The following is an 18,332-nucleotide window of genomic DNA, read 5'->3' as shown; positions in this document are numbered from 1 at the left end:
CTACTGTGTCAATTTATTATGTGTTTTGAGAAGTCCTTCCCACACAAGACTATGATTTACAATAAGGCATAGGATTCATTGATCTTATTTCCTCCATGTTTGATTAGCACAACGCCTAGCTAGGACCTAGGAGTGTAATAAATAATAATTGAAGATGATACAGATGAGTATTTCCCATTATCTATAAATTGTATAACATTTCAGTTTAACTTTAAAATTAATACGAGAAAATAAAATCTTCCATTATACAATATACACTTAAGTAATTACGGCTAGCCTGGGTTCATGCCCATCTAGACCCTACCATGTTAGTTTTAGAGGCCACTGTAAGAAATTACCACAACTTGGGTGGCTTAAAACAAGAGAAACGCACTGTTTGTCTAATAACTGTGGAGCCAAAAGTCAGAAGTCCCCAGGCTGTAATCATGGTGCCAGCCTCTTCCAGTCTCATTGCTGCAGGCACTCACTGATTTTGTGGCTGTATCTTTCCTGACTCTATGTGCATGTCACTAAGGACACTTGTGACTGTATTTAGGGTCCACCGGAATACCACCGGTAAGTAATGATAATCTCACTATCGCAAGACTCTTAACTGAATCACATGGTCAATGACCCCCTTTTCCTGTAAGGTACCATGTACAGTTTCCAGCATTTAGAGCCTGTTTCTTTGGGCTATTTTTCAGACTTAGATGTATTTTCCATATATGAACTAATTAAAGAATACAACAGGAGTAGAAATGTTTCACTTGCGAACAGTCACATGTTAACAGATAACATTTACTGGAAAGAACAAGGAAGGACATAATGAATAGTTATGAGAACAAGTTGTTCTCATGACTATTATTTCATCTGATCCTCATAACAACGGTGAGGATGGAGTTGGTGTCTCTAATTATATTTAAGAACCACAAATAGTAAGTGTCAAAGATGTAATCTGAAGCTGGTGTGTATATATTTATACACACACTCTGTATTTTAACCCTGCCAACTTTCTTACTACCCATGACACCTACTTTTGCTTTTCTAAACACTGATACATTTTCTATAATTCAAAGAGTAAAGAGTTTATAATTGTCTAATAATTGTTTCAAATATTTCTAACATTCTATGAATTTGTACATTCACTAGAAATAAACCCCAAAATAATGTTTTCAATTTTACTTAAAATTAACATTTAGCATCACAAATATAAATTGAATGGTGAGACCCTTTAAAAATAATTTTGAATGGTAACCCGATTACTGGGCATGTTACACTTATTTAGGACATGTACTAGAGAACAGCCAACTTTACTACTCAGTATTTTTCCACACTCCCAGAATATTCTGAAAAGCATTCAGCAAATCTAAACACAATTTAAGGCCATTCAGGGATTTGCTTGAAATACTAATGGCTATCCACTTGAAATTTATTCTCAGTTTAGTACTCAGGAATTATTAACTCACAGCTTAGGTGCCGTTGTTTCTCCAGACTCAGAATTTATGAACTTTGAATGTGAAGCTGAAATTTAAGGAATCATGGGAATCACTTCATCCAAACTCTTTATTTACCAATCACACTGTAAAAGTATTATTTATTCAAGATGATATAGTGAGTAAGTCTTAGTAAGTCTTAGATGCTGGTAAAAACGTCACTTGGCTCTCACTTATGTGTACCCTCTCCCATTATCCAAGACCCCACCAGAGAGGTATGTTTGTTTCAACTGATGAACCTACAATAACACACCATTATCACCCAAAATCCGTAGTTTACATTAGGGGTCACTTTTGATGTTGTACATTCTGAGTTTGGGCAAATTTATAATGTTGTATACCTATCAAGATAGCATAACAGTGTAGTATAATAGTATACTATAGTAAATATACTATACTATATATAGTATAGTATAATATACTATATTATATTATAGTATACGATAGTATAATAGTATAACACAAAGTATTTTCATTGCTTAAAAATTTTCTTTGTTCTACCTATACATCTCTTTCTTCCTCTTATCGCCTGACAACATTTTTACTATTTTTTTTTACTGTCTAAATAGTTTTGCCTTTTCTAGAACGCCATGTAGTTGGAATCATGAAGTAGGCGACCTTTTCAAAGTAGCTCCTTTTATTTAGTAATATGTATTTAAGTTTTCTCTACATCTTTTATGGCTCGATAGCTCATTTCTTCCATAGTCTGGATTTTCACAGTTTATTTACCTATTAACCTACTGAAGAAAGGTTGCTATAGGATTTTGGAAATTATGAGCAAAGCTACTATAAACACCTGTGTGCTGGTTTTATGTGGATATAAATTTTCAACTCCTTTGAATAAATACCAACTAGCATGATTGCTGAATGGGATGGTAAGAGTATGTTTAATGTTGTGAGAATCTGCCAAACTGTTTTCCAACGTGCATTTTGCATTCCAACCACATTACATGTTTTTTAACCACAATTTTAAAAAAGCCGTAGATAAGAATGAAAATGGACAATTAATGAATTATATAATATAATTTCAAGAAGTTTTAACTGCTATGAAGAAAAAGAAAGCAAGATGTGGCATCAGATTTTTCTGTTAATCATTGGTTTTATAATAAGACTATAATTATCTTAAATTGAGGCATCATATGTTTGTAGTTTGTTATAGTACAAAAAAGTTGGCCACTTTGCCACTGAAACAGTTATTTATTTTGGATACACTATAACTTCCTGGAATGAGACCACATAAAGATAAATTCAGAAAATAGTCATTTACCATGCCAATTTTTCCCAAGGAATAAATGCTATAAAATTAATATGTGTGCATTTAATCTATTAAAGGAATAAAAATCCCAACTTCAGTGACTTAAAAAATACAAATTAACTTTTTTGATTCTGTAAAGTTTTCATAGACAAAGAGCTCCCTTATTTCATAATTCTAAAAATAAAATTTATTCAAAACCCACAAGCTTGTGTCTTCTGGATTTTCATTATGGATCAAATGGAAGGTTATAAGTTTATTTTCATAAGTAATTCATACATTATTTGGATCTATTAGTTTTCCTGCCCATGATGAAAGCAGCTCTCACCCTATCCTCTCAAACCTGCTGAAATAACCCCCACTCTTTCAATTTCCTTCTCTTATACATTTAACTAGTTGTAGCTCCTTTACCTTTCCATACTCAGTCTGTTTTCTGTTTTTTTTAGCAGAAAGAATGTAGCATTTGTTTTATTTTATTTATTTATCTTTATTGTTGTTCAAGTACAGTTCTCTGCCATTTCCCCCGAACCCTCCCCACCACCCCAGTAAAGACTACTTAAGGGACAATGGTTTCATGGAGGAGATGAAACCCATTTCAAGTTGGGACATGAAGGGTGGTTGACCACATAGGCTCCTGTAGCAACGTGGGATCAGTGATGTGGGATCAGTGGGACCAAAGGAGGGTACAGTGAAGTGAAGGAGGGCCTTATCAGCAAATACAACAGAATAATGAATATCTGATGGCTGAAAACAAAGCAGTTCTTTCATTTCCTTTCAGCCACAGAAATGGAGCATTTATCTAAAGTTACATTACTAAAGCTTCCTTTGTGCCATTTTTATTGAGAATTTGAATGTAACATGTAAATATTAAATGAGAAAAGTAAAGACCCTTAATATGTTTGGAATGGGTTTGAATTATATACCAGGGAGCTTTGCTAACAAGGATATGGTGATGCAGATGCATTGTGCACCACTTGGGCCCTGAAGTGATTAAAATATTTCTTACATGATCTGATCTGAGGTATAGTAAGAAAACTGGTGAAAATGACAGGAATGTGTTTAATGCTTTTTGGGGGTACATTTTATTGTTTCAGTCCAATATCTAGTAACCTTTGCAATGAACCCTCTTTTCCTGTGGTAAATCTACCTGTTTGGAGTAAGGCTGTCTAACAGAGAAAATGCCCCATTCATCTGGCCATGCTAATTGGTTCATGCATGCAAAGAATTTAAGATTTTTCCTGGGATTTTTTTTTTTTTTTTTTTTGCTGGTGCTATCTGAAATGACTCTCTGCATTGACTAATTTTTCTCAGCTGGTAGGATGTGAACCAGATGTCTTGTTTGCCAGGTAGAGAGGGACACTATGAAAGATGGAGCTATACTGTTCAGTAGTTAAGGAGTTAGAGTCCTGTCTTGCCTTGGTATTTATATTTAAGTGAAGTCTGGAGTTTCTTATGTATTTCTTAATTGCTTAGAATCATTTCCTAAGCAAATTTGTACATAGCATTGCTTATTGATGTCCTAATTTTACCTCAGAAGGCCATGACAATAATGATGATGAGGATGATGACAATAGTTTCCACTTTTTAAGAGCTAAATGTCTAAATATGTGATAAATGGCCCTGGCCAGTGTGACTCAGTTGTTTGGAGTGTTGTCCCATGACCAAAAAAAGTCACAGGTTCAATTCCCAGTCAGGGAATATACCTAGGTTGCTAGTTTGGTCCCATGTCAGGGTGTTTGTGAGAGGGAACTAATCATTTTTCTCTTCCTTATTCCCTCCCTTTCCCTCTCTCTAAAATCAGTAAGCATGTCTTCAGGTAAGGTTAAAATAAATAAGTAAATATATGCTAAATGTCTTGCATGCATTGTATTTTCATTCACAAAATTAACAGTATTCTGAAGTACATAAAATATATTCAATAATTTTTATAAAATTCATAAAATAAGAAATGAAAACTGCCCCTTTACTTGAAGCATGGCAGAGAACACCATATATTCTTCTATCAGAGAATAGAAACAGTGACCCGGATGCAGGCAGGGGCATTAAGTTACACAATTTCAACAGACTCATCCCTAAAATTGTTTACAGTGTTGGCATCTAGCCAACATTCTGAAGCAGGAAATTACAACTTGGCAGAATTAATTGACTGCAATAGTAAATAAAACGAAATTTAAGAGAGACCCTTATCTCCAATAAAACAGCAGCCCTGGCTTACTTCTGAAATGTTGAGTAAGAATCCTGTGTCTTTGCAAAGTAGAAAGTTTAGAGATGTTGCATCTGATAGTGGAAATTTTCAGATTTATTTTTCTGTGTTTTATGCTTTGGCTGTATCGATCAGGTTGGCAGCTCCAACACCGTCGTATGACACATATTTACAGCATTGACTTGCACGAAAGCTAGACTGAAATTGGTTTCAGCTACAATCAAAATTAATTGCTTTCTTCACAACAATAAACAACTAGCAAATTTTCACACACATGGGAACTTTTGAAATATCAACCTTTTTTATATTTGCTGTCTGATCATGAATGAAGAGCTATAAATTCTAACCCTTGCAAAAGCCACCAAATCAGTGGAGAATTCAGCAAACACCACACCTCACAGGTATTGCCTTCATCTGCCCTTTTACAATATTTTATTGTAAAATGCAAATTTCAATGTGTTTTATTGTAGTTATTTTGCATAATTTTTATAATTATTATTGTATAATTATATATTATATGGAAAGTATTATCTATTATGTAATATTAAGTACACATGTAATATAATGTAATATAACATGTGATGTGATGTAATGTTATATAATATAATATTAATGTAATATTCTTTACATTCTTCATAGTCAGAGTTTGTTTTGTATAACTGAAATTTTATAATATTTCTGTCCCTCAGGAATATAGCACAATGTTGGAACAAGTCTGGGAATTAAATAATATGTCCATTCTAAAAATGAATATATAGACAAATAAATATGACATACGCAACTAAATAAGTAATATTAGAGCACTTATATAGACAGTTATACTTAATGAAATATTTCCTCCTTGCCTGTTTAAAAAAATCCTTAAGCAGTTTACTTGGAATGTATAAAATGCCATAGATGATGAACTGGTTTGATTAGTATCACCCCAAAATTAAGTATCACATTCTGGATCCTCAGAATGTGACTTTATTTGGCAATAGGATCTTCCCATATGTAATTAAGTAACAACCAGGTTACACTGGATTAGGGTATCTGTTTAAGGCAAGGGGAGAACACACAAGGGCAGAAACACACAGAGAAGGCCATGGGAAGCTGGAAGCAGAGGTTCTTGACAAGCCAAAGAAAAGCAATCATTGCTAGAAGAGACCAGAAAGTAGGAAGATTCAAAAAAAAGATTATTCCCTAGAGCAGGGGTATCAAACTCATTTTTCCCAGGGGCCACATCAGCCTGGAGGTTGCCTTCAAAGGGCTGAATGTAGACCTCCTTGCCCCTAGTTAAGGAGTAGTTACTCTGATACACTCCTAAAATTACATTCAGCCTTTTGAAGGCAACCACAAGGCTGATGTGGCCCCCGGTAAAAATGAGTTTGACACCCCTGCCCTAGAGTATTGAGAGGGAGTGTGGCTCTGACAACACTGATTTAAACTTTTAGCTTTCAGAACTGAGAGTACCTGTCTGCTGTCTTAAGCTGCCCAGTTTGCGATACTATTATAGTAGCCCTAGCACCTAATACAGATGGGTTATAGTAAACTTTAAATACTGGATACACAATTAACCAGAATACCAGCTTGACCAAAACTTCTCAAAATAATCACTTAAAAAGGCAATTTGGGGAAAATAAAGTGAAAAGGTAGTAAAGAACTCATTTGAATACAACCTGGGCAAAGTCCTGGACTCAGTGTACATCTGAGTCAAACTCTTATGCCTATTCATCTGCAGGCAGATATGAGAATCCCCTTGCAGAACAATGACCCTGAGCACACTATTACATTACACAATACCCCATCATCATCCACACTTGAAGTAAGATGGAATAATTTATTTAGAGAGTTTTATACCTACAAGAATTGAACCAGAATGGGCTTTCTACTTAAAATTTAGTAGAGTTTTCTCTAGACTGGAGGTTATTGATCTTTATTAATTTTGTTTCTTTGTTTTAGTCATAAACTCTCCCTGAGAATCTAGACCCTCTCATTTAAAAAAAATATATGCACCCATACTTTCTTCTGTTATTGTATAATTTCAGGGTGGTCAGAGATAATCTGATATCAATCTTTTTATCCTGCAGGGTCTCCTAGCTACCCTATTGTAGAGAAAATCACAAAATCAGGTAAATCAGCTTCAAAGTCTAAATTTGGAGGAAGTGTCCTATTCAATCCATTAATTCATTGGTACTAAAAACAGACTTAAGTGTGGTATTAATTTATTCTCACTGTACACAGAGTCCTGGCCCTGAGATTGTTGAAATTATAATATGAATTATAATATGGAGATGAATTATAATATTCTAGAGAAGATAAGATTCTAACTTCAAAGATTCACCATCAGTTGAGAGAATAATTCACACCAATGCATAATTAAAAATTACATGATAATTATAGACAAGATGCCAGATATACACACGCGACATTGTAACATGCATGCAGTTGAATGCTCTATCAGTGGTGCTTGCAGCATGTTTATTAAGTACTGAAAACCCATCAATGATGACCTGTCATATACTAAATCTAGTTACCATGGACTCTAACTTTTTTTTAAAGTGTTGTTAATACATAAAATACAAATTTTTGGAAATTGTTTTCACAATGTGAATGTTTTTTAGTGCTAATCCCATCTTTCTAAGGAAAAATGAAGGCAAACAAATTAGAAATAAAACAGATATATCCCCCATATTCCTGACGTTTCATTGTAACACTTGCATAGACATGATGTAGGCTTGCTAATCAGATGTGATCCCTGCAGTACGTAGGTACAGAGACTGGTGATCTAGGTGTTATTCATTGTCTTCTGCACAAGGATCAGGACTGTGGGAAAACAGATAGGATTATCAAGCTGGCTCACAGCTTTGTGATCTTGGCAGAGGTAGCTCTGCTTCAAGACAACCAACTCTAGGTTTTTTTATGAGTTGTTCCTAAAGCTCTGCCTACAAGCTGTTTATTCAGCTCTCCTAACACCTTTGTGAAATTCCTATATGGCTTACATAAATCCTTTTCTTATCAGAGGATTTCTTCTTTTCACAACTGAGACCAGTAACTGATACACTGCTCCTAAAAACCCACGTTCTATTCTTCATATGCCTGGATATGTGCCAGTGACCATTAGAACTATTTGGAAATCCACAGATTGGGTAGCGATTTGACCTGCGAGAAGCCTTTTCTCCCAGCCACTTACAACAATAGCAATAAAACAAAGCTTAAAAAAAAAAAACTGTATGAGGCATGTGAGAACTGAGAGACAAGAAAGGAAAATTGAGCCATGAAACAGAGAGAGGGAAAGCCTGTCACTGGGAGGGAGTAGCTTTGACAAATTACTGATTTCCATCACTGGGCAGCATGGTGCCCACTGGTTCCTAACTTTATTATCATTACCATTATTTAGTATGATTCCTTATTTTACCCCTACCTTACACTATCTTGAATGAGTCTCAGGAAAAGGACTAATCATGAGAATCTATACTAAAGCAGAACACCATAGAAGAGAATGGGAAAGAGGGGACTACTGTCCCCAACTTCTTTTCCTTCCTTCCTTCCTTCCTTCCTTCCTTCCTTCCTTCCTTCCTTCCTTCCATTGATCCTTCTACCTTTTTCCACCTCTTCCTTCTCTTTGATCTCTATGCACTCACTAATTCACAGAATTAGTATTAGTACTAATTACTAACATTAGTAATTACTAATTACTTAGTTTACTAGTAATTAGTATTAGTACTAATTATTAGTATAATGCTAATATTATAATATAGTGATAACTATTAGTACTGATACTAATAAGTACTACTACTGTGTTAGTATTAGTATTAATTACTAGCCTTAGTAATTACAGTATTAGTATTTTAATACTAGTCTAAATCATGTGTAGTCAACTATGTAGTCCTTTATAAAATCCTAAACATTATCACACACATTGCATTGAGTTTAAAACTAATCAAAATACTTGAACCAGTATCTAATCTGTCTAATATTTCATTACTTATATATTATCATATGTATCACTTAACATTTTTTAATATCAAGGACCAATGTAGACAAACTTATTTTACCCTGGGTGGGGGAGATTTAAAAAATTAAAGAAAATTGAAAATAACAATTGAAAGAAGGTGTTTTGGAAGGCCAAAGTCAAAGAGAATTCTAAGCTTTGGAGTCTCTGAGATTGACTATATCACATAATGATACAATTAGTGCACAAGGTCTGTCAAGAAGGTATTCAGCTATATAATAAGAAAAATGAGACATTTATGAAGAGGATACAAAATACAAGAAACATTGTACATAGGACAATGATGACTCAGTCCCTCTCAAAGCTAGCACCTTGGGACCTCACACAGTTCCAATTACCATCAGCTGCCTGGTTGTATTTTCCTGAATCTCATCAAGGGTCTAAAATCTCCTCCCTTTCAAAGGTGATTTTAGTTTTGGGAAAAGCCAGAAGTCACAAGGCACCAAATCTGGGCTGTAGGGGGCTGGGTCACCAGGGTGATTTGATATTTCACCAAAAAACTCTGCATGAGAATTGAGGCACGAGAGGTTGTATTGTCACGATGAAGCTGCCAATCACCAGTGGCCCAAAGCTGCGGCTTTCTGAATCATCCAAATAGTTTCCGTCGAGGAATGTGTAAGCTTCATGCAAAACTTGATGCAGATTTATTGCTCTACTCGCTCAGTCATTTTGAATGTGATGGCCACAGAGTACACATACATGCTCCCTCTATGGCATCTACCTTCCCCACTGACTAATACAGTTAAGTTGTCATTGTTCACGCATGTGCATTACAATCCACTGTCCTTGGCTGCCAGATTACACCAATATTGCACAAACCATACATTATATTAGCCATGGTTGGACATTTTCTGGAGATATCTCCTACTTAAATAAGTCAGGGTAGAAAGCTGATTTTCTGGTTTATTTATTTCTTTGTTTTATTTTATGGTGCAAAATATTATGTATATTGTAACTGTATAATATCTAAATACAAAATAAGCAACTGAATGTGCAAGGATGGATTACCTGAGGCATCAAAACTAGAGACAGATTAGGAAGTTGCTAAAGAACTGGTGATATATTTACAATAAATCAATTTTTGCATTGTGAGAAACCTCACAGTCTATAAATTTGTACACAAAAATACAAGTGTATTGAAAAAATACAACTGAAAAATGCCACTCACAATGTAACTTTGTAATCATAATATTAACAGAATAATAGTAATACTACTAAAATACCATCACAATTTAATATTTTCTGATATTTATTCCAAGAATCATAGTCAACCCTTTGCACTTTACATTTAGAATTTAGTGTTTTATTTTTTCCCTTGAGATGTAGATCTTAAAGGGAATTGACTTTTAATAAAATGTGTTATCATCAACATTGAAATCTGATGCATATTTTTCTAGTCTTTTTTTTAAGGCAGGAAACATCTTAATGGTCTTCTATACTCACATCTGAGCCAGATATCTTGGTGCAGTCAAAAACATTTTTTAAAACTGTTTGAAGTTACTAAATGTCCACTACAAGCACTAAAGCACAATATATGGTCTGTATATTTTCTTATGTTGTTGTATTGCTAAAATTTCTGTAAAATATGAGAAGGCTTTCTCCTGGTTGCTTCAAATCTTAACATGCTGGGAAAAATCACACAGAAAAGAACACAATTTTTAAACACTTACTGATATCACTTCACCATTTATTAATAACATATTGTGGACACAGACTCGAAGTGATGCTCACGTGTAGAGAGAGATGAAATAAAAAAATCTTGCAATGCTCTCACTAACTCATCATGTACACTCTTTCCACTCCCACTTTCTATTTTCTTTGTAAATTAAAAATTATTTCTTTACCTCTTTCCTCTTCACTTTTCTCTCTATATTTTCCAGTGTTCTTTTCCAGTTAAGATTTTAGGCTCTGAAAGGTTGTGCGTCACAATATTTGAGTCACAAGCTCCTATGTAGCCTGTTTCAGGTATATTTGCCCAGATGGAAAAATCAAAATGCTTTCTGCCCCACATAGCATTTGACTGAAAAAAAAAATGTGTAAATATTTTTCCTCTTCCAAGGGACATTAAAGTTAAAACCTAAATCCTAGGTGCTAATATGAAAGTGTCATTTTTTTTAAAGATTTTATTTATTTATTTTTAGAGAGGGAAAGGAGGGAGAAAGAGAGAGAGAGAGAAACATCAATGTGCAGTTGCTGGGGGCCATGGCCTGCAACCCAGGTATGTGGCCTGACTGGGAATCGAACCTGTGACACTTTGGCTTGCAGCCCGTGCTCAATCCACTGAGCTACGCCAGCCAGTCCAAAAGTGTCTTTTAATAGTTACTTTCACATAATGGAAAAATGCTGATTATGTAAAAATAATGTTTCAAAAGTCCTTTTCTACAGGGACTTCCCCAATAACCTCACTCAGAAGTATTCTTCATACTTGTATCACTACCCTCGCTTTTTGTAATTTTTTTAATCAGTTTCTCCTTTTTATTTTCTTTACTTACTCCTGGACTACATTGTTCTAGGCAGTGTCTGCACAGTTTTACTGGACATTTACTTTGTTCAATTTCTACACAGTAATCATTTGTCAAAATAATAAATCTGAAAATTCAAGGAATTAATACAAATTAAATTAAAAGTTGATAATATATGTTCACCATTCAGTTGGTGATACATGCTCACCATTAGCTTTTTCTTGTTTTTTTAAGGAAACAAAAACTTCCTGGTTATCAATTTTCATCTTGCCAATTTTCAATGCTATGAATGAAAGCAGTGGTAAATTTAATTACAAAACTTACATTTAGCAGATATTACTTCTGCAAAATTGCATTTATCTTAGAATTATTCTGGACTACATATTTAAAAATTAATATTATATTGTAAAATATTACCTAGAAATAAAATAATTTGTCTGTCCTCATATGTATTGGTTATTAATAAATTATAGTGTCATTTTGAAAGTGCTTCCTCCTTAGTTAAATGCTAGATTTTTAAAAATTATCCAAGATTAAAAGTTAGCTGGTGAGACACATAGAGATTTAGATTAACCCACAATCCTCTCATTAGCATACAACCCTGTTCATGTTTTGTGAGAGTATATGTGTGTATGTGCAAATGGACTTTCTTTCCTATTTTAATACTGTCTTTGATATTGTTTTAAATGTTTCTTTTGTCTTAAACGATCTGTGGAAATTGTATGACTAAAGCAACCTAGACCTTTCACTGAGCTGTCACTCAACCTCAGTGAACAAGAAATTATCCAGTACACCAGGTATTCTGGAAACTCTGATGTGACATTTTCCACTCTGAACAGGAAATCCACAAAGTTTAGGTTTTAGGGAAAACATTATCAATCCTCCTCCATCACTCTTTCTTGAGAAGACTGAGAGGAAAAATCATTAGAAAGACATTAAAATACAATTAAATCATCAGATAACCATTTAAAATTGTCTTCCTTTCCCTTCACCCTTGCAGTCCTTGCAGATCTGAAAAAGCATTTTAACATCACAGTCAGAGTGCCCGTGTGACTGTTGACATCAAGGCATTTGTAAAGTCTATTGCTCGACCTTGACACCAGGTGAAAATCATTTAGGAATAATGTACTTAAAGGATGAAGAAAATAAAAGAAAGTGAGGAAGAAGAGAAGGAAGGAAAGAAAGGGAAACTCGTAAAAGCTAACGTGATTGATTTTTGAATAAAAAATAAATCATAATTAGTGGGATTGATCAACGAAGATGTATCAGTAATTGGTCATGGTTTAATAGTCCTAAGTAACAAATTGCATTTAAGAAAAAAGTAAGTGAAGAGGTGGAAATAAGAACATGATGAAGGAATTTTTTAAAAAATAAAGTATCGAAAGTTGTACAGGAAGATAGAACAAGAATCAAAAGGAAGAAAAGTGTATAATATTATATAGGTTCCTACATTTTAAAGGCTATAATGAAAGGTGTTACAGTTTATTTTATTCAAACCTACATTAGTCTAGAATTCTTACATAAATTTTTTATTCTAGATTGGTTCTTCCTAGCATGAAATCAATTTCTAGCTAGTTTTCTTCTTCAGTGTCTGTGATGTTAATTGGTAGACAAATTTATGAAATGCAAATACATTTTTAACATTTCCCAAGCAAAATATAATCAGAAGGGAAAGTGAGCTAGAGATACAAGAACTGATAACATTACCAAATAAATGTAGAATTAGGGATTAGCACATAACTAAAGACCAAACGTGCATGTGATCATTACTCCAAAGCTTTTGGCAAATCAATGTGTTTGTGCATATTCTTTGATTTATATAAAATTTGCATGAAATATACGCCTTACCTCATTCTGAAGATCTCGGATCATTTTGCTCTTCCTTTCCACTTCAGTCTTTAAAAAATTAATCTGGAAATGAATAGAAAATTATCTATACACATTTCTCATTTATTTTTGTGGGTTTTATAAATTTATTTTCATAATTTTGGAGGTGTAATATAATCATATTTTATAACATTAAAAAAGGATTAAAATGTTCATTAACTGAACTCGTATTGCTCAATTCATACATAGATCTATTGAGTATATACAAATAGCCTTTTCTCATATAATAAAATATTTATTTTAAAAAATTCAGAATCCATGCACACTATGAATGTTATCCTATTATCTGTTTAAATGTCAAATTTTAAAAAAATGTGGCTCTAAATTTTTTTAAATTAGAATCTAGGGTTGGGCTTAGGAAAATATTCCTAAAACACTCTCCAGGTCATTTTGACCTATGGCTAAGTTTGAAAGTAGTTCCATAGTGATATTCATGAATTTAAAAGTACAGAATGTTATAAATACTGTACCAAAGAAATCATGATATTTCCTGCTGAATTTGATACTGTTGGGAACAGTAAATTTAGACAAGTAATTCAAACTCCATTTGCATAAGCATAGCACATTATCTGTTTGAATACTTTGAAAAAAAGTAAAGCATAGTAGCTAAGATTTGAAACTTTATTGTCACTGAGGTTTACTGTAAGAAAAGCTAACTGTATGACAGTGAATGAAACATTTAATTTCTCCAATTTTCTAGTTTTGGTAGTTACATTTAAAAAAGTGAAAGGATATAGGAGAAATTAATTTCACTAATATATTTTATTGAATGCAATATATTCAAAATATTATCATTTTGACACATAATAGACTATTAATGCATTTTTTGCCACATACCTTCAAAATCCACTGCATGTTTTACACTTACAGCACATCTCAGTTTGGACTAGCCATTTTTAATGCTCAATAGCCTCATGCATCTATTGGTTATGCATCTAACAACTTAGTCTTTAAAAAATTCCTAGAATTCTACAGAAGAGATTGGCAATGTGAATCATGTCCAGGGATAAATTCAATCAATAGAAATCAGATAAAGAGTAAAGTTAATTTCCACCATATAGACAGAATTTAAGTTAGGTCAGAAACATTTCAAACATAAAGAAGGGGACAAGAATTAATATAAGTCCAATAAAATATTTCTGGGCCAAATCCTAATGATAAATATGCAAAAATGGTTTTTCCAGTTTTATTGGACAAAATAAACCTTGTAAAGAAAGCATTGTACAAACTCTTAAAGCCCCACCTATTTTTAGTTCCATCTTCCCAAAGGTAGTGATTGCCCTGAAGTTCATGTGTATTCATCTTGTGCATGTTTTCCTGCATTTTACTTATTGTGTATTGCATAAAGCCTGACAACACATGTTAATACCCCCTCTTTCTGGTTGTACAGGTGTTCATTGCTGTTGTTGGAAATCAGGTTCTTCCACAGGATGGAGAGGAGAGCCTTCCAAGGACCTAGCATGGGATACCATGGTATGCCAAGGTTTATTTGAGTGGAAATTGAAGCTGCCCCCTGCATTTCCAATAACCCATCTCTTCTGTCCCACCGTGAAAAGAGTCCAGTCATGTCCTCATCAAGACCAAACAAAAGCCAGTGTCCAGAGTTTCTGCTGCATTTTAAAACTTAGCCTTTTGGAGCCCATGTGGCCACATTTTCCTGGGCAAGACAGCTCATAAATAAATGGAGCAAGTATGAGTCACAATCAAGAGAAAAAGAGAGAATGAGCTTCTTTGTTGCCATAGGATTATATTAAATTGGGTTTGGTATGGACCAGATGCTTTTTCAAAATAACTAACAAATGTCCCATGCTTTCACAGGCTTTTTGATGGCTCCACCACCTAGGTAATCCATTGTTCCCCCAGTCTAGCCTGACAGCCCTCTGTGGTCAAGCACCTCTCCCTGTACCATCTGGACTTCCACTGTGAATGTGTTTGTCTCTCTCTGCTGCCCTTGCTCTCCCATAATCTTTTTTTTTAAGATTTTATTTATTTATTTTTTAGAGAGGGAAGGGAGGGAGAAAGAGAGAGAGAGAGAAACATCAATGTGCGGTTGCTGGGGGTCATGGCCTGCAACCCAGGTATGTACCCTGACTGGGAATCGAACCTGCGACACTTTGGTTCGCAGCCCACCCTCAATCCACTGAGCTATGCCAGCCAGGACTGCTCTCCCATAATCTTGTACCAAAGAGAGGAAGAGAGAACTGTCAATCCTGGGCAATGGTGTGATCCCCTGGGGTGTAGAGCTATAGCTTCCTGGTGAAGCAAACAGGCTCACACTCCCCAGTTTACTAAGGTCATTATCCCCTGTGCTCCCTTTTCTTATTAATAATTAATTAATCAGCTATGGTAATTAAATGCTACCCTCAAATGGTAATGGAAATCTAAACCAAACCATTTCTGATGGTCAAACCACATATAAAACAGAAGCAGAAGCCTGAGAACTATTATGTCTATCGTTTGGCATAATAATATTCAAGATACATTTAAACTATGAAGATATTGACAGCAACCTCAAAACAGGAGTCACATTCATTGTCCGTTTAGGATCATAAAGTTTTATTTGGTTGATGAAATGAAGGTATCACTGAAGGGACTTGATGTCATTCAAAATTAGATATGTATACAGAGCGATAGTGTGTGCCCTAAAAAACAGCTTTTATACTCATTTCTATTATTTTGTGCAGGTCTTAGATTATTGAAAGTGACTGCACTGCCCTTTTTGGTTTTATTATGATTTGTAAGGAACTCTCAGCAATAACCATCTGGAAACTTTGAATAAAAAAGTTTATAAATTTTAAGTCTTGAACTTACGGCTCACCTGGAGCCATACAGTGAGTGGGGGAGAAAGGGGGAGCAAAGGGGGAAAGGGAGCATAAAGAAGCTAGGACTGAGGTTCTGGCTTTCTTGAGGTTGGGTTCAAGGGCTCACTCTTTATTGGTGAATCTTAATCATGATGGAAACTTAAATTGTAGGAAGAGAAAAAAAGTGGCCCAAATAGTCAGTTGTTGGTCAGTTATGGAGGTCGACCAGGATCTCTAAAACAAAGGAGCAGTGTAAGGGGGAGAAGGAGGGAAAGGGAAGAGATACCTGGGCTTCTGTGGCTGGCCGTGTGTTTTTTGAGATAGCCATCTTTGAAGCTATGTCTCTTTGCACTGGACACCTCTGCAATCAAAGCTTAAGTCATTTGCTTAAGTTACTGGTGGAAGTGGAGTTCTTGCGCTGTCACCAGGAAAAGAATTTCCTGAGACCATATGTGAGAATGGGGTTCCATGGTAAACTTCATTGATAATATAAAATTAAGGGAGTCCCCTCCGGACTTCCCAATGTCCCATCTCCATCCATCTCACCATGGAAAACCAGGGCTAGAAATAAAGTCAACGTCCAAAGATCCTGGACCATATTAAAGTTCAGCCCAGTCAAGCATCCAGCTAGCTTAGCATGTGTTTCCAGCTGCAGCCCATTGCTGCGCTGCAGTATTCAGGCTCCCTCCTGGAGCCTGCCAATGGGGTCAGCACATGGGCCACGCAGCTGCTAGGATCATGTGGCCTTGGAGAGAACAAGCTCGTGCACCATGAAAGTGTGGGTCATTGGGTGAGAAAAAGAGAGAGTTTCTTTGTTCCCTGGGGATTATATTAGCTTGGGCTTGAAAAAGACCAGAAGCTTTTTCAATTTGGCCAATGAGTTTCCCAAGTTTTGCAGGCTTTTGATAAGGCTACCCCCAGGTTAAACTGAGATGCCTCTTTGTTAAGCTCCTCCTCCTGAGCCTCCAACAATCCAGCAATCCAATATTAGAGGCAGGGAGAAGAAAGCAATCTCCTTGGAAGAGAAATACCATAAGCCCCTGGAATGTGAAGCTGCAGCTTCCTGTCTAAGCAAGCAGGCACATGCTCCTCATTTTGTTAAGCTCTATGTGTAGTTCCCTTTGATACTTTTTCTTATCAATAATTAGCTAAATACCAATGGTAACACTTGCAATACAAAAAAGAAAAACTAATGGTCAAGGCTTACACTACATCTACCCAACCACTTTGTGAGCACTGAAAATTTTTGATATGTTACCAATATGTCTTCACTTTAAGTCATGAAACTATTCAAAGCCATCGTGCTTATATTAAAATCTTGCTTTTCCACTGATACCATTATTTTCCTCAAATCCTTACACGTTGATACTATTCAGTATGTTATCCATAATTAACAATTTACTTTAATTCAAATTACAGTAAAATATATTGCAATGCCAACAATATAATTGTTTAAATGTTAAAATGAGACATAAAAGAACTTGAGAATATTCAAATATTCAGGACCTAGAAATATATTCAGAATATTTAAAAGTACTAACATTTTGAAACCATTCCTATGGCATTGCATCAAGTTTCAACATCCTTGGAAAAATAAACATTCCTAGCAGGTAGTAATAAATTCATTCTTAGAGACAAAAATACCATTTACTTATTTATTTGAAAAAGAATGTAAGAACATAGCAATACTTTATTCTTAATGAGTGGCAAAGTTTGAAGCTAATTATTACCTTTAGATTAATTATGCCTCACTTGGGGTAAGTGAAGCCATGAAAATTAACGAGAGTAGTGAAATGCCTCCAATGAGCATTAACGTCTTCAATTACTCTGGTTATACCGGAGAGCTCATTCTTCCTTGCTATTAAGTATTTCATGGGGTACACAGATGTGACAGATTTGCCCCTTTGTTATTTGCTTGTGCATAAAAACAAATGTTCACATGATCCTAAAAAGTTTTCAACAGAATTACTGTATTTTTTTCAGACTGTAAGACACACTTTTTACCACATTATTTGCTTCAAATTTTTTTTTCTATTTTCCTCCTCTAAAACCTAGGTGAATTGATGCACCTAGGTTTTAGAGGAGGAAAATAGGGGGGAAAGTTTTGAAGCAAAAAATGTGGTAAAACAGTACTTCTTATAGTCCCAAAAATACGGTAAATCAAGACAGCTTTATTTCTTTTCAACCTAATTTTTCAAAAGATTATCTCCTTTTCTATCTCATAATTAAAAGCATTATTACCATTAAGTTTCAGGCATCTT

General features: G+C 34.8%; 1 protein-coding gene across 2 annotated transcripts in view; it reads right to left on the bottom strand.

Moving 5' to 3' along the window:
- LUZP2 (leucine zipper protein 2) overlaps positions 1–18,332 on the bottom strand; it is a 362,761-nt gene that overhangs the window by 146,667 nt on the left and 197,762 nt on the right. For both annotated transcript variants that reach the window (XM_028515921.2, XM_036029153.1), the window contains exon 5: positions 13,232–13,294. In XM_028515921.2, the coding sequence (XP_028371722.1) occupies positions 13,232–13,294 (63 nt within the window). The remainder of the gene's footprint in view (positions 1–13,231; positions 13,295–18,332) is intronic.

The sequence above is a fragment of the Phyllostomus discolor genome, chromosome 6 (assembly GCF_004126475.2).
Source record: "Phyllostomus discolor isolate MPI-MPIP mPhyDis1 chromosome 6, mPhyDis1.pri.v3, whole genome shotgun sequence".
NCBI classification, from domain to species: Eukaryota; Metazoa; Chordata; class Mammalia; order Chiroptera; family Phyllostomidae; genus Phyllostomus; species Phyllostomus discolor.
The sequence above is the reverse complement of the archived record's forward strand: the minus strand, read 5'-3'. Positions and strand labels throughout refer to the sequence as shown.